This window comes from Talpa occidentalis, unplaced genomic scaffold, assembly GCF_014898055.3.
Source record: "Talpa occidentalis isolate TD23 unplaced genomic scaffold, MPIMG_talOcc4v2.1, whole genome shotgun sequence".
NCBI classification, from domain to species: domain Eukaryota; kingdom Metazoa; phylum Chordata; class Mammalia; order Eulipotyphla; family Talpidae; genus Talpa; species Talpa occidentalis.
The window spans coordinates 32,626,389-32,642,313 of record NW_026555331.1 but is presented as its reverse complement, the minus strand read 5'-3'; the positions used below and the strand labels follow the sequence as shown (position 1 = coordinate 32,642,313).

The 15,925-nt window shown below is 43.4% G+C and overlaps 1 protein-coding gene across 2 annotated transcripts in view; it reads left to right on the top strand.

Moving 5' to 3' along the window:
- The window catches only part of MATN2 (matrilin 2), a 120,595-nt gene that overhangs the window by 48,168 nt on the left and 56,502 nt on the right, over positions 1-15,925 (top strand). For both annotated transcript variants that reach the window (XM_037503630.2, XM_037503622.2), the window contains exons 4-5: positions 1,064-1,186; positions 14,703-14,825. In XM_037503630.2, the coding sequence (XP_037359527.1) occupies positions 1,064-1,186; positions 14,703-14,825 (246 nt within the window). The remainder of the gene's footprint in view (positions 1-1,063; positions 1,187-14,702; positions 14,826-15,925) is intronic.

Below are 15,925 nucleotides of genomic sequence, written 5' to 3'. Positions count from 1 at the left end.
TTTGTTTATGAGAACACTCGTATAACATGTGCTCTGTTTATACTGATGATTGTTAATTTTAAATATGCTTAAATTGCATTGTATTGAATGAAGTCATAAATTAAGATAAAAAAAGTAAGAATTTTTATGAGCTCCAGACAGACTTATGCAAGAATTGATGAACCTGAAATCCAACATACTTCAGATACTAAATGTAGAAGTTTTTAAATTATGACAAAGATGATAGAAACATGGAATGTATTGATGCATTTTTTTATTCCAAAATTTTTTGTATAACACTTTTGCATATTAAAAAGTTTACATTACTCTTCGGATTTATGATCCTGAGAAACTCTTTTTTCTTTTCCATGTCCTCACTTAACTAATCTCTTTTCCTCCAGCCCCAATGCTGCCTACTGAAAATTCACAACTAGCCAAAGCCCCCTCTTGTATAAGCAAACTTTCTTCCCCCCTGCTCACTAATTGTGTATTATTAATTGAACCATGAATTTTCTGGTTTTATAGGCCATATTGAGCCAATTTTTTTTTTAAAGATTTGTTTATTTATACAAGCACTGGGTACAATCAGAAGCACAGGAGGGTGAGAGAATTCACCAGAGCCAGAGCGGGGAGCAGAACAGGCAGACTGATGAAACATACTGCTGAGGGGAGCAGCAGGCGAGACAGGAGAGGTCTGTTGTGCCATGTGGGACCCTTGCCGACGGCCAGGGATCAAACCGGCGCTGCAGAGGCTGCATGCAGCTTCGCAGCCCAGAGCTCAACCACTGCGACACCAGGGGACATATTGAACCAATTTTTAGCTGGTTATCAGCAATTCATATGGTCTGCCAACATTATTTCCCCTCGGCCCCCCATGGCCTGTCATCTATATATTGCTGGTGCCATCTGTCTAAATTTATCTTGTGTGACCAGAGGCTGGAAGTCCCCTCGGAGGATACAGCATGTTGCTTTTTTGGGTCCTATGCTGTCTCTAACTGTATGTTCTGAATTAATATTTGCAGGGTGGATGAAGTTAGAGAAAGCATCATATCATTGCCTTAACTTTCTGTCCCTTCTCTTTCAGCTGTCCACATGTGCAGTGTCTCGGCGCATAACTGTGCTCACTTCTGCATCAATACCCCTGGCTCCTATGTCTGCAGGTGCAAACAAGGGTACATCCTCAACCCGGATCAGAAGACGTGCAGAAGTAAGATTGCTTTGCTGATGTATCTGTACTGTTTTCCTCTGCACTCTCTGCTTTTATCTGGGTTCATTTAATTCATCTGTGACCCCTCACCCCACCCTATCTGTCCCTAAGGACAGATAGGTGGTTTTGTAACCTATGTATTTTGTGCTGGCCCCTGCAGTGCACAGGACATAGCCAGGCCACACAGTAGGCTATCAGGAAGAGTTTAGATTATTGGAGATACTCATGAGCTAGTGTCCTTTATTTCCAAGTTGTTCTTTAGGGGGATCCGCTAAAGAACCTTCTTATCCACTCTCTCTATTAACTGTACCCTGAGGAACTGGTTCTGTACTTTATTACCTTCTGAGAAGGATGGATTTAGGATGAGTTATTAGCTTTGGCTGAGAATGATTATTCAAGTTCTGTTTTGCGGGTAGGTGTTCAGGGATCTAGTTGCTTTCGTGAGGACACTTTATAGGTCTCCTAAATAAAAATGTGAAAAACTGATATAAAGTGTTAATAGGACTCACATTGTCTCTTTTTGGCAAAGTCCCCAAACTAGATAATATACGGATATTTGACCCAACACTAGATAATCCCTCTCTTACCCATACACTGAGCATGTCATATATATATATATTTAAGTTGTAAGTAAAACACTGTACTAGCCTGTAGACAGCCAGGGCACCAAAGTAAGACATGAAGACTGGCCCACATGGAGGCAAATAAAACTCAGCTAATCAGATGCGTGGTTCATGCAATGTGCAATTGTTATTACACGGCCTGGTGAGCAATTAAGCATTAATGGGAAGCAGTTTGCACAAATGGTTATAATTAGCATTGCATTTATAGAGCCAAACCACATTTTCTTTTCTCCTCTCACTTTTCAGTTTCAGGGTTGAGAGGGGTTCACTAGAGGCCTCCCTGCCCCCAAGCTTAGGCATCATCTGCTTGACTTCTCCAGTTCTGTGGCCTATAGAAGCCAAAGCCCCTGGACTCTGAGTCCCCGGTGGGCTCTGTGTTCTTTGGTGCAGCTCAGAACCCAGGGTCCCAGCTTGTTGAGCACAAATTGAATCTTCCTGATCTTCTGCTTAAGCCTCTGACCTTTTTTTAGTTTCCACAGCAAAAATTCCTCATACCACGGGTTTAATAGAATTTACTGGAAAATTTGGGGTGGTGGGGGGAGCAGGAAAGGTCACCTACGTGCTGCTCAACAAAAAATGTAAGCATCTCTGTTAGACATTGCCCATCCTCTGCAGTGGCTCTCCCTCCCCAAGGGGCTTCTCACAGAGTGCTCAGCCTCCCACCACCTTGCTAACTCCCTTCCTGCTCTTCCATTCTTAGGAGCATAGGAACTTCCTCTCCCTGTCTCATGCCTCTTGTCTCCTCTGGGACATGGGCATCTGCCAGTGTGGGCTGGCTTAGTCAAGCCAGAGGACTTTTGAGACAGAAAAATAAAAATAAAATGTCCTTTCCCTGATGTCATGAGATGGGCCTTCCCCACACACCAGAGTTCATGGCTCACCCCAGCCCGCCCTCCCCCACCTCTGTCTCTCTCAAGCCTGGTCTGGTCATGGCTTGTTCCTGTCTGGGGCTCCTGCCTGGGTTTTAGACAGGCTTTATCAGGTGGAGGGGCAGGGAGGCCCAAGTAGCAGAGGGACATGAACCCAGAGTAGTGGATCTCAAGCTTCAGTAACAAAGAATCACAAGAACACAAATTTTTGCTTTCAAAACTGTGTTGAACACAAATTACAATCTTTACTTGTAGTAGCCCCAAACTATCAATAGAAACAACCCATAAGTCCATCAGTGGGTACATGGATAACAAACTGTGATATAAGCGTGCAAAGTAATAATATTAGACAATAAAAGAATGCCCTCTTGGCACAGGTAACAGCCTGAGGAATCTCGAAATAACCGTTCTGAGTGAAAGAAACAAGGCAGAGAAGGAGTACATACTGTGTGATCTCAGTTACAGAAACTAATCTTTGTGGCAGAGAGCAGATTAGCAGTTCCTTGGGACCAGGGGGAGGGGAAAAAGAGGAATTACAAAGGGACAGAAGGAAATCTGGGGGATTTGGTGATGGGGGATTTGGGTGTAATCATTTGATTATGATGATGATATGTTGATATGTCAAATTTATCAAATTGTGTACTTTAAATAGGCAGCTTACTGTATGTCATTTATAACACAGTAAAAGTGATAGATAAATATTTCAGGACAAAGAGGTTGGGGAAGGGTAAGTGGCACTGAGACAACAAGCTGTAAGAGAAGAAGAATCACAGAGCAGTCAGGGAGGAGGGTGTTTCCTTGACAGTCAAAGAAGAGAAGAAGAGCAAAGCAGGGCTTCGTCTTTGGGGAACATTAACTACATCAGACTGCCTGTTCTGGAATATTTGTTTGGGGCATTAGTGGGGGATGAGGAAAGGAATGTAAGCTGGAACAAATTAAGGAGAGATTTGATTCCAAGCTGAGTTTCAACATGGCCCTCGGTGAGTCGGGGAACTAAACACAGGGTGTCAAAGTCAAAATAGCATTTTATTAAACTGAGTCCCAAGAATATGTGCAGGGGATTATAATTTAGTGGCATGTGATGGCAGAGATTCCATCCACCCACTAATAAATAAATTAATTAATTTTACTTATTCAGTTAATACTTATTGATTCCCTTCCATGGGCCAGGCACTCTAATGGAGCGGTGGGAGAAAAATTAGTTTCTCTTATATATGAAACCCAAGAAACACTGAGATCTTGACTTCCCTCAGACTCCACACACTTGGAACAAAATATGAAGGATGCAATCCGTTTACAATTCTAGTCAGTTCTGTCAATTCAGTGCATGTGTTTCTCATGCCCACAGAATTAATTAGGAGACCACAGCAATAATTTCAGTACCAAAGAGGGGCTTATGATGGGGATTGGAGGGGTGGTGGGGATTGGAAGATGGTAGTAGAATTTAGGTTGACAACTAATTTCAGAGCAGAAGCCTGGTTTTGACCAAGAACTGGTGAGTCCAGGAAGGAGCCCACACACGTGGTTGGGAGCAGCTGGAGAGGGAGGGTGAGAGTTCAAGGAAAATGCCTGTGCCGGACCTGCTTGGTGGAGGTAATTGACCTTGAAAATGAATAAAATCTTGGAGGAATAAGGGAGCGTGGAAAGCAAAGGTCACAATCTAAGCTTTAAGCTTTGGAACAGCCCACAATCAGAGCCTGGAGAAAGAGGGGGAGAGGAGAAAGCGAGTACACAATTAGAGGCAGAAAGGGGTGATGGGTGATTGCTACTAAGACTGACCTGAGGCAAAATAAATTCCACCATCAAGCTTCCTCTGAACCCTGGCAGCTGGGAACTTGAAGATCCTTATGAGCAGTTTGCTCACCTTCTGGCTATGCCAGGGAATGGGGTTATTATAAAAAAAAAAAAAAAAAAAAAAAAAAAGGAATCTGGGGTAAGAGAGCCCCATGGGAGAACTGAGCTGACTAAATGTGAGTGGAGAAATGCCATTTGTGAAAGAATAATTACACATCAGGGGAATGAGTTTGAGCCTCATACAGTTGCTTTTCTGTTTTCACAAGCACTTAGACTTGTGGTTATCAAAGTGTGGTCCCCCAGACAGCAGCCTCAGCTTTGAAGGGGAACTTGTTAGTGGTGCAAATTCCCAGGGCCCATCCTGTTCCCACTGAATCAGGGATTGGGGGTGGAGCCCAGGAATGTGTGTTTAACCAGCCCTCCCTGGGTTGTGATGTAAGCTCAAATTTGAAAACTGCCAACTAGGCATTTTAAACCAGATCTCTCCTAGGGAGATTTCACTCAGTAGGGGCCTTTTATTAAGAACATGATGAGGTGACAGCCATTTGGATGCAAAGCTCCCCCTAGGAGCAGAGCATTTTTCATTTCATTTATTATTTTGATCAACTTCATTCCATTAGATTTACTTGTTTTATGTCTTTATTTGAGGGATATACCCCCCCTTCCTTCCTCTTCCCAAAAGAGGAGAATTGCTTGAAAGAGAATTAAACTGTTGGGAGGGAAACACAGCTGGAGTTTGCCTGAAAGGACAGGTTTATTTTTCTCAGTAACATAGGATTTGTTTTGTTTCTTTCAGCATCGAAGCTCAAGGCTGATGACTCACATTTACTGTAAAAAGTCTTTAAATCCATACTGCAGCTGTCAAAATAAGATTGTTGCTTTTAGACACCATGAAAGAAAGCAATGGTCCCCCAAATGTGGGCGTGGGTTTTGCCTGTTTCTGCTACTTTAACTCAGAGGGAGCCTTCAGGTTGTGGCAGCCAGAACCCCCTTTGCTTCCCAGTTGAGCCAAACAGCCCTGATAAAACATTTCTCTCTTGCTGTGATGGGTAAGTTCTGAGCTCTATATCTCAGGCTAAATAACAGTAAAAGCTATAGATTTAAAAAAAAAAAAAATGGAGCATGTGTTTTAAAGTGTTCATTGCCTTAACTCCAAAGGAGAGATCAGATGTCTCTGGTGTCAAAAGCTTGTCGTGTGGCTTGTCTAAAATTCTGGAATTTCAGTAAAAACCCTTTGATTTTGCCCAGAGTGATGTCAACCACAGCAGCCACAATCTTTGTCCCAGGTTCCTCATCCAGTACAACCAGATGAAAGTTTTCTAAGCTGTCTCGGTCAAGGCTTGATGCCAGGGTTTTGAGGTCACAAGCTAAGGAAGGCAGTTCAATCTAGGGTGTGTGAGAGCCTGGCCGGAACACAAGGGTGGATTTGAGCACAGCATTGGACTCTTAGTAATCAAATCCTCACTGATTTATTTCATTTGGGAGGACAGAGAAGATGGAATTAACTTGCCTCCTAAAATCCTCCAGGAACTAGGAAAAGCAAGCAGATCTTTTTTTTTTTTTTTAATTTTTTTTTTTTAGAGGCATGTGTTTTTTTTATTATTATTTATTTATTTGTTTGTTTGTTTTGTTTATACAAGCACTGGGTACAGTCAGAAGCGCGGGAGGGTGAAAGAATTCACCAGAGCCAGAGCAGGGAGCAGAGCAGGCAGAAGGACTGAAGTACACTGCTGAGGGGAGCAGCGGGCGGCAGGAGAGGTCTGCGCGCCATATGGGACCCTCCTCCAGTGGCCGGGGAGCAGCTGGGGATCGAACTGGCGCCGCAGAGGCCTCGGGCAGCTTCGCAACCCGGCGCTCAACCGCTGCGCCACTGGGGAGGCCCAGCAAGCAGATCTTGCTGTCAGCTATATGGTAACTCTTGCCCTCTGACAAGGCATTTCTAGAGTTTGTGAGATATTTTGTTATAAAATTCAAAATTTCCTACTTTGTTCTGTCTGATCAATTCAGCACAGAACTCACAGAGAAATACTTTGCCAAAGATAATGCTGAGATCATTGAATCTAATATGTGTGTGTGTGTTAGTGGAGGGGTCGGGGGAAATGTGTGGCATATTCATAGGCCTGCAGTAAAGTGACATTATGTTAGAATTATGATGTAGACAAATCTGGTTGGAGTCCACCTCCCCTCCATGCTGAAACAGGCCCCCCCCAACTAAAAGAGAAGGAGGCTGTTTGCTGAGTACCTACCATCTGTCCAGGTGCTTTACTCTTCTCTTTATCTCTGTTATCTCATTTAACCCTGCAATAGATACTTTCACCATTTAATTATTTAACCTTTGTGAAAATTGAATCTCACCAAAATCATTTATGTAAGACACACAAGTCACCTTGCTGATGCCCAGCCTGCCAACAAAGTCAATTCTTTTCGTTATATCTCATCTCACTTTCCACTCCATCTAAAGAAACATAACTGCCCTTCATCTCCTCTAAGATACAGTTCCCTTCACCCCTACTTTTTCATACGACCTCCTTCAGGTCACACTTATGAAAACTTTTTGTGAGATGACCTTCTAAGCATGCTATTTATGATGGACGCTGTCTTCCCTCTACCTCCCCTTTCCTGCTTAATTTTGTTCCACAGCACTTCTAGATCTGACAGAAGTTGGTGCTTACTTGTTTTTTTTTTTGTTTGTTTGTTTGTTTCTGTTTGACCTCTGCTGTAATGTGCTGGTCAGTGTAATAATCAGTTCTTCACAGGAAAAAGCTCTGTAATGTGGGATGGGCCTCCCCCAAAAAGTTCAGATAGGCTTTTTCCAATACATTTCAATTTCCTATATGGAACTAAGGTTGAACGAGGGCCTGTGAACCTGAAAGAAACTCTTGCTGTTATTTAAAGAATGAAGATTGCTTAGATTTAGGGATATCTCCTGAAATAGCCTTTTTATGGGAGAAGCTTGTCTTAAGGCAGGGCAGACATGTAGAGCCAGGTTGTGTCATATGAAGCCATCCCCTCCTTGTCATGTGAAATCCCCTCCTATCTTCTCAATGCCCCAGTCTTCCTTTAGCATGAAACATAAATTCAGTCTGTCCCATTTATTCTAGAATTTACTGTCATGTAAATTCTCCATACGTATGTTATTGAAGTTGGTCTTTTTTGTCTTCTGATCTATCTGATGTTAATTTGTTTGTTGGGCCAGCCTCAGAAGAACCCAGAGGGATGTGGGAATGTCCTCCTATGGTCACCAATTTCTGCCATGTAAATATTGCCCATGGTCCATTTCAAGCCACCCACTTGGCCTCTCTGGGTGTGGAGTTAGGTGGGAGCTGGGGAGAGATGTGCAGGGGCTATCATGTGAGTCTGTGGGAGCCAATGTCAGCACACCCCCGGCTCCCAACTCGAATATCAGCTCCATGAGGATGGGGATTGGTGGGTTATTTTTACCTGTTTTATTAATTCTAGTTTTCCTGGCACTTTGAACAATTTGACAAATTAATGACTGGATTTGGTAATCAAGTCATTCAAATCAGTTTTTTTCCTACATGACCACATGCCAGACACCATGGCCACCCTCATGTACCAGGGAAAGTGGACATGAAATAATCAGTTGCAAATGAAGTGTGAAATTACTGTGTGGTAGGGCACTTGAGCTCTAATGGGGAATAATCAGAGAAAAGCCTCCTGAAGACTTTAGCCTGGAGACTGGCAAGTCCAAGAAGCCCCTGCTGTATGAAATGCATGGTATCCCATAAGTCCCCTGTCCCTCTCAGAGCACACAGCCTAGGGAGGAGAGGCGGGGGGAACCCCGACAGCTCTGAGTAACATGGATATGGGACCACTCCCATTCAGCAAACACATAATGAGCAAGGCGCCGGGTCCCTGGGATGTAGCCGTCAGCGAGGCAGTGCTTAGCTTTGGGGACAGCTCTGGTATCTGCAGCTGGGGCTGGCAGAACATCATTGTACTCCAAGTCCTCTCTAATGTGGGAATACCTCTTGCTGGAGATGAGGAAAGGTACATACTCTGCGCACGTTCTCTTTCTGATCTCATTCATCTTCCCAGGACCCCATTTCAGACAGAAGAGAGCATGCCTGGACTCGAGGAATGTCCAGGCTATATGACACTTTGAAATTCAACAAACACACACTTTGGAGGACCAACTACATGTGCCTGACATTGTGTCAGGCTCTGAGAAATCAAAATGGAGTTAGACCAGCTCCATGAACAACAGGGCAGACAGATGTATGACCAGGCACATGATCAAGTCCTGCCAAACCCTCGGATAAACACATGAGTTCTCTTCCACAAGGGGAACACTGTGGGTAATGCTAGGAGAGCCCAGTGCAAGGGGATTGTAAGCCCCATCAACCTGGAGAAGGCGTCCCAGAGGAGGTGACATTTGACTGAAGTCCTGAGCCATCAGCAGCATGTCACCTGAAGGGTAAAAGTAACTCTGAATCCAGCGATTCTGAATCCAGTGATTCTCCCCCACCACACCCCACAGTTTTATTACCCTTTAGCCAAGTCCTCCAGACTGTGAGAAAAAGAAGTGCTGTTTTTCAAAAGCATAAGGAACCATCCCAAAACATCTGTATTTGTTTCAAATGGAAGTGGTCACTGCCAGAAAAACAGCAAAGTTGTTTTGTCAAAACCCAGCCTGTATTTATTCCTTTGTCTTTGTTTAATTAAATTAAATCCTCAATGGTTTCCCTTGGGACAGTCCAGATCACCAGTGGCCATAATTCCTCAGTGTTCCAAAAAACAGTATGAAAAGGCAATAATACACACATGAAGCCAAAGGGCCAGCTTGCTATGTGTGCGACCATTCTTATTCTTCAGGACTGAGAGCCAGAATCCTGGTCCTACCACACTTTGCACCCTCATGTAGCCTCTGGGATTCTTTCAGCCACTCAGAGAGGGAACCGAGGATTGTAATCATTCTGAGATTTGTTTTAAAGGGGAAACTGAAACCTGTGGTCTCAGTTAATAAAGGGAAATCTGACTCCTTGGTCTGGGCACCTTCCCTTGGGAGGGTTATGGGCACTTTTATCTTGTCGTACCAGTGATTCTCAAGTAGGCTGCACATTGGAGGGAGCTATCTGCAGTGCTTTAGCAAACACTGCTGCCCACTTCCCAACCCCAGCCGCACAGAAGTGTGGGAAGGGGGCAGGCACCGGGATTTTTAAAGGTCCCCAGATGGTGCCAATGGGAAGCCAAGGTGTGACTCTGCTGTAGACCAGACCTTGCAGTTATTCAGACTATCCTGCAGGTGTCCCAGCCATCCTGCAAGGAATAAGCAGTCTATGGCTCCCTACCCAGTAGGGAAGAATCTTTTGGAAAAAAAGATTATTGCTTGGAAGTCCTGGTTCATTGCTTTCAAAATGCTGCTTTCAAAGGGGTTCTTTTATAATATGTTCTTTTTTTCATAGTTATAAAACTTCTTGTTTGAAACTGAAAGCAGATAATTATACATCATAGAACAAAAATTACCAACTTTACTGTTTCTTTATGACCACTGCTCAGGAAGGTTCTTGCCAGGAACAGAAAGGGGGGCATAGTGGCAGCTAGAGCAGGGAATTGGGACCAGGGGGAGAAGCTTCTGCTCCCCACTTTCAGAGATGGGCTTGGGATTTGAGAGGTAGATTATTTTCATGTGCTGGAATGTCATTTTCCAACCCCCAGATTTTTGTGCAGGGAATTTCCCCCCTGACTGGGGAACTTAGAGTCTGTCAGGGGAGATACAGTAAATACAGTTGGTCCAGGGATCTCAGGAGTTAGAGCTACCAACCCCTGCATTGTCCAAAATCTGAGTATAACAGTCGAGTTTCCCAAAACTTAAAAACTCAATAGCCTGCTGTTACCTATATCATAAAGTGTCAATTAACACATATTTTGTATTTTATGTATTTTATACAAAAGTCCTACAATAAAGTAAGAGAAAAGAAAATGTGATTAAGAAAGTCAGAAGGGGGGCCTCCCCGGTGGCGCAGCGGTTGGGCGCTGGGTTGCGAAGCTGCCCGCGGCCTCTGCGGCGTCGGTTCGATCCCCGGCTGCTCCCCGGCCACCGGAGGAGGGTCCCACATGGTGCGCAGACCTCTCCTGCCGCCCGCTGCTCCCCTCAGCAGTGTACTTCGGTCCTTCTGCCTGCTCTGCTCCCCGCTCTGGCTCTGGTGAATTCTCTCACCCTCCCGCGCTTCTGACTGTACCCAATGATTGTATAAATAAATAAATAAAAAATATAAAAAAAAAAAAAGAAAGTCAGAAGGAAGAGGAAATACATTTACAGTGCTGTACTGTACTTATTGGTACCATCTGTTCATAAGCTGAATCCTCTGTCAGTACCTCTATCGATACTGTCTTACATGGTACACAACACTCTAGATGTTGAACATACTAATACTAGACATCAAAAAAATAAAAAGATAATGTGAAAAAGAAATTCATGTGTACTTAGTGGTATTAAGGATTCATGAATTAATAAAGAAGAGGCAATAGGGCCTCCCTGGTGGCGCAGTGGGTTGAGCGCAGTGCTGTGGAGCTGTCCGCAGCACTTGCAGTGCAGGTTCAATTCCTCACCGGCCAGGGAGATACCCACATGGTGCAGCAGACCTCTCCTGTCTTTCCCGCTGCTCCCCTCAGCAGTGTACTTCAGTCAGTCTGCCTGTTCTGTTCCCCGCTCTGTCTCTGGTGAATCCTCTCACCCTCCCATGCCTCTGACCTGTACCCCCAATCTTGTATAAATAAATAAATCTTTTTAAAAAAAAAGAAGAGGCAACAATTTGGTTGCTTTTACCCTATGGAATCTATATAGTTGCTTTGTAGCAGCCTAGACTACACAGTAGAATTTTTATGGCATATAGTATTACAGTCATTAGATTTGTGCATACTTTATAGTAGTGAATGATAAGGTAGACTATCATGTACATATTTTTTATCCATTCATAACATGCTCTTATTTTCCTCCCAATATTTCTGGGCTACATGGTTGTCTGTGAGTTTTTTTCAAATAATCACAAATCTCCAAAATTGTTGCTATCTATTTTTAAAAATACAATTGTAAGTACAGTTCACACCCATGTTGTGCAAGCGTCACCTGCATGTCGCTACTAAATGTCTGTGTGATGAGTGCTCGATACACCCCAAGAGGGAACCCACTGGTACAGAGATGCACTGACAGCTGATGGGTGAGGGCAAAAGCTCGGAAGAACAATTGAAGGTCCTTTTGTCAAGAGGTTGATTTCCCCTATCACTGTGAAAGCAAACCAAAGCTATTTTGGTCTGGAATTCAGAAATGACCTCTGTTCCCAAACAAGCAATGCTTTTCAACTGTGCTAAAAGTCCTTTATGTTCCCCAGAGCTGAGAGAGTCTGTGAAGCTGCCAGATTTTTATCCTTCTAAAGCACACCTCAGGGGGCTACAGTCTCCCTTGGGAAGGATTTCACCTTGAGTGGCCCCCACGGCTGCTAAGCAGAGCTCAGACCACTCAGCCTGCACGTGAGCACTCTGCATCTGGCATCAGTTGCCCTCCCCATCCTCTGCCGCTTCTCCCTTGGAATTCCTGCAGTGAAATTCAGCTGCCATGCCTGTCCTGCTTGCTCTCATTTCTGCACACTTACACTGTTCTGTCACCCCAGAGTGGCTTTCCCCTTTCTCATGTATATCTGGGAGCCTTCACCGACCCACCTTGACAGGCAGGAACACGTCTTCAGTCTGAACTCGCATTAACTGGTCAGCCTCTCTCACAGAGCTCTATCACATTCTGGCTTGTATTTTAGTTACTTAGGTTGCATCTAATAGCTACTCTAGGGCCTCCCTAGTGGCACAAGGGTTAAGACACAACCTATGAAGCTATCCGCAGCCACTGCAGCACGAGTTCGATTCCCAGCCAGGGTGGTGACACACATGGCACTGCAGACCTCTCCTGACTCGCCCGCTGCTCCCCTCAGCAGTGTACTTCGGTCCATCTGCCTGTTTTGTTCCCCGCTCTGTCTCTGGTGAAACCTCTCACCGCCTCCCCCCCAACACACACCTCTGGCCTATACCCCAGCTCTTGTATGCATAAATAAATAATAAATATTTTAAAAAATAGCCATTCTAGCCTTCCTTTCCTCCAATGAGGCCAGTTTGTGCCACCTGAGGACCTTTGCATTTGTTCTTTGGTCAGAAACACTCTTCCCAGAGATTCATGTTGAGAACATCTAGTAGAATAGAAGCTTCATGATAGCAGGAAGCCTGCTGTCTGTTTGGCTCACCATTAGACCCCCAGTGCTAGGGGCAAAGCAGGTGCTGCACATATGTCTATTGAATAAGTGGAGGGCATTCCAGTATTCATATTTTTCTTAGATCTTTGCCCTGGCTTTGTAACTGGCTATAGATTTTGCCATTTGTAATTATTCACTTTGCATGGATCTGAATTTTTTCTCATTAGTGGTGTTTTCCCTATATCTAAATTCTTTGGACATCTTAACTGGAGTTCCCGATTGGAAATCTAAGAGATAAAAATACTGGTAGGAGTTAAAGAAATGTGCAGCTGTGATTTTCTCATCTGCTTTATTGATTTAGGGATGAGTATTTCCTTCACTATTTTAATATTTTAAAACCAGAATCTTTTAAACTTTTTTAATGTTATGTTGCAGACTTCATTTTTTGAAATTATTTAGTGCATTTAATAGAGGTGATGAATAAAATAATGTTTGATATTCCCCCCCGTTTGATATTTTATATTTATCTAAAAGCACTATGAAACTCCAAAACCTAGATTATAAGTTCCCATTGGATTCAGGGATCAATCTAACTTTCTAGATTATTGAGTTTCTACTGTAACATAGTGAGAATTTTCTTTTAAAGATTTATTTATTTATGCATGTAGAGCTGAGCTACAGACCAGAGATGCAAGGGGTGAGAGGACTCACCAGAGACAGAGCAGGGAGCAGAACAGGTAGATGCACTGAAACACACTGCTGAGGGGAACAGTGGGTGAGACAGGAGAGGTCTGCTGCACCATGTGTGTCACCACCCTGGCTGGGGATCGAACTTGTGCTGCAGTGGCTATGGATAGCTTCATTGTGCTGCGTCTTAACCCCTTGCACCATCAGGGAGGCCCCATAGTGAGAATTTTTAATCAGAGAAAACTCTTTAATATTTCCAGTCCCTTTAATGTTCTCTGGTTTTCTCCAATTTTAGTGGCAAAGACACTGGTAGAGCAAGTTCTGTTATGAAACTAAGTTGTTCTTGCTGAGAAATAATGTCATATCAGCTTGTTCCTGCAAAGGAGAAACTGAGTCAGTGATGGATCCAAATGCTTTTAATCTTATAATCCTCTGAGATAGTCTTAGTTGTGCTATAGTAAATGCATTCTTATGAGTGGGTTTTTTTTTTTAAGTTGCATTTGAATAAATAGCTAGGGCTCAGGACTTTGTGGACACATAATACATATTTGACCAAAATAGGATTGCTAATCTCCCTCCAAACATTTCTCCTTAGTAATCTCTGTTACCTGTGTCTAATCTTCTTTGGCTTTTCTTTTCCTCATTCATTACTGGGATGAATAAATAGAATGCAAAGAGGATTTTCAAAGATCCTTCTGGTAGACAAATGGAACAAGGGAAAGTGTGCTGAAAAGAACTGATACAGACCTGACATTTCAGGACCATTTTTAGATCTGCCATGTTTTTGGTGGAGTAGTATGTCTTTTCACGGTGTCTTCTCAGCTTCCCCATCTGCAAAATGTCAAAGACTTTGCTGCATTATTTCAATGCAAATTGACAAGATGGGGACTGCAAAGCATTTCAGTCCTCAAGTCTAGGAATAGTACTTGATGTATACAAGTGAAAATACCCGTTCATTGCTTAGTTCTCAAGATCCATTAACATGTCTTCTGGGTACGTTCATTAACTTGGAAAAATACAAACTGATGTTAACTGAAAATTATTTAATGCATTTAATAGAAAGAAATAATTCTAACTTTGAAATATACTCCTTAGATGTACATAGAAAATAAATCACAAAAATGTTAACAGTGATTGACTCCTGGTGGTAGGAATATAGGTGGAGATAATAGGTGAATTACCTTCTATACTTTTTCTGTTTTTGAATTTTTCTATTCTAATCATATACCATTTGCAATGTTTTTAAAAATTATTTTAACAAGTGCTGTAGAGTTGCTTGTTGCATGGCCCTGTCCTGAGGGCCACCTCTTTCAGGGCTGTGTCCTAATGGTGTGGCTCTGCTCAGTCCAGGACCTGTGTGCGGTAGAAAACCATGGCTGTGAGCAGCTCTGCGTGAACGTGCTGGGCTCCTTCGTTTGCCAGTGCTACAGTGGCTACACCCTGGCCGAGGACGGAAAAAGATGTGTGGGTGAGTATTCCCTTCAGCCTTGCTCAATGAGGCAGGACATATGCACAGTGAGGGGAGGGGAGACACTGTGTGTCCAATTGTTCTTTTTTGAGTTTCAGCAAGGCATTCTGTTCTCTGGCCTACTTGTCAGGCAGAATATGAACTTTAAAGAGTTTACTTTTGAATGAAGTTGGTATTTTCTCATTCTGGGTCCTCAGCAAAAGGCATATTTATAACAATCTATGTAAACAGAATTTTGTGTAATCCATTGAAAAGGACTGGGTGGATTTTTATCAGATTTGGAGGATAAGTTTGGGAAGGCCTGACTTCAGTAGAGCTCATATGTTTTATGTGAAATTCACTGGGTGGTGAGTAAGGTTGCTATGTGGCACCTCAAAGGCATAGGCAACCTTACTCCTAATTATTGGACCCGCAGTTCAGTGACAGTTTAAGGGATCCCAGATGTAAAAGAACAACTATGAATAAGACACATGAGAGAAAATCAACAGTCAAGCCCCAGGTAAGGAGTCTCAAGGACAGTGATTAGCACTGCTATCACTAAGTTGCAATCAGTTGGCAAATTTCCCGTTGTGTGACTAGTGAGAGGTAGGAGAGGTGAGGGTGGCATCTGATATTTCCAGTGATAGATAATGCGCTTCTGCACCTGCAGAGCAGGCCAGCTAATCCCTAGTCTGATGATGGCAACTCCTGGGTTAAACTTAAATCAACAGTTGGGCCTCCCTTGTGGTCTAGATGTTAACTCTCAGTGCTATCACCATCATGACCTGAGTTCGATCCCCTGCCAGGGAGTTAACCCACGTATGGCGCAGATCTCTCCTGTTTCACCCGCTGCTCTCCTTAGCAGTGTATTTCAGTAGATCCACCTGTTCTGCTCCCCACTTTGTCCCTGGTGAATCCTCTCACCCCCGCACCTCTGGCCTACACCAGTGCCTGACAAATAGTAGAGGTTCAATGATCTGAAATGAATATTTATGAGGCAAAAAGAAAGGAAAAGGACTCAACTTACCTGGAACTGGAACCTACTAAATCCTGCATTTTCAGTTCCATAATCACTGTTTTAGAGGTCCTGTTATATCTTGCTTCACACAGTGAATTATTAT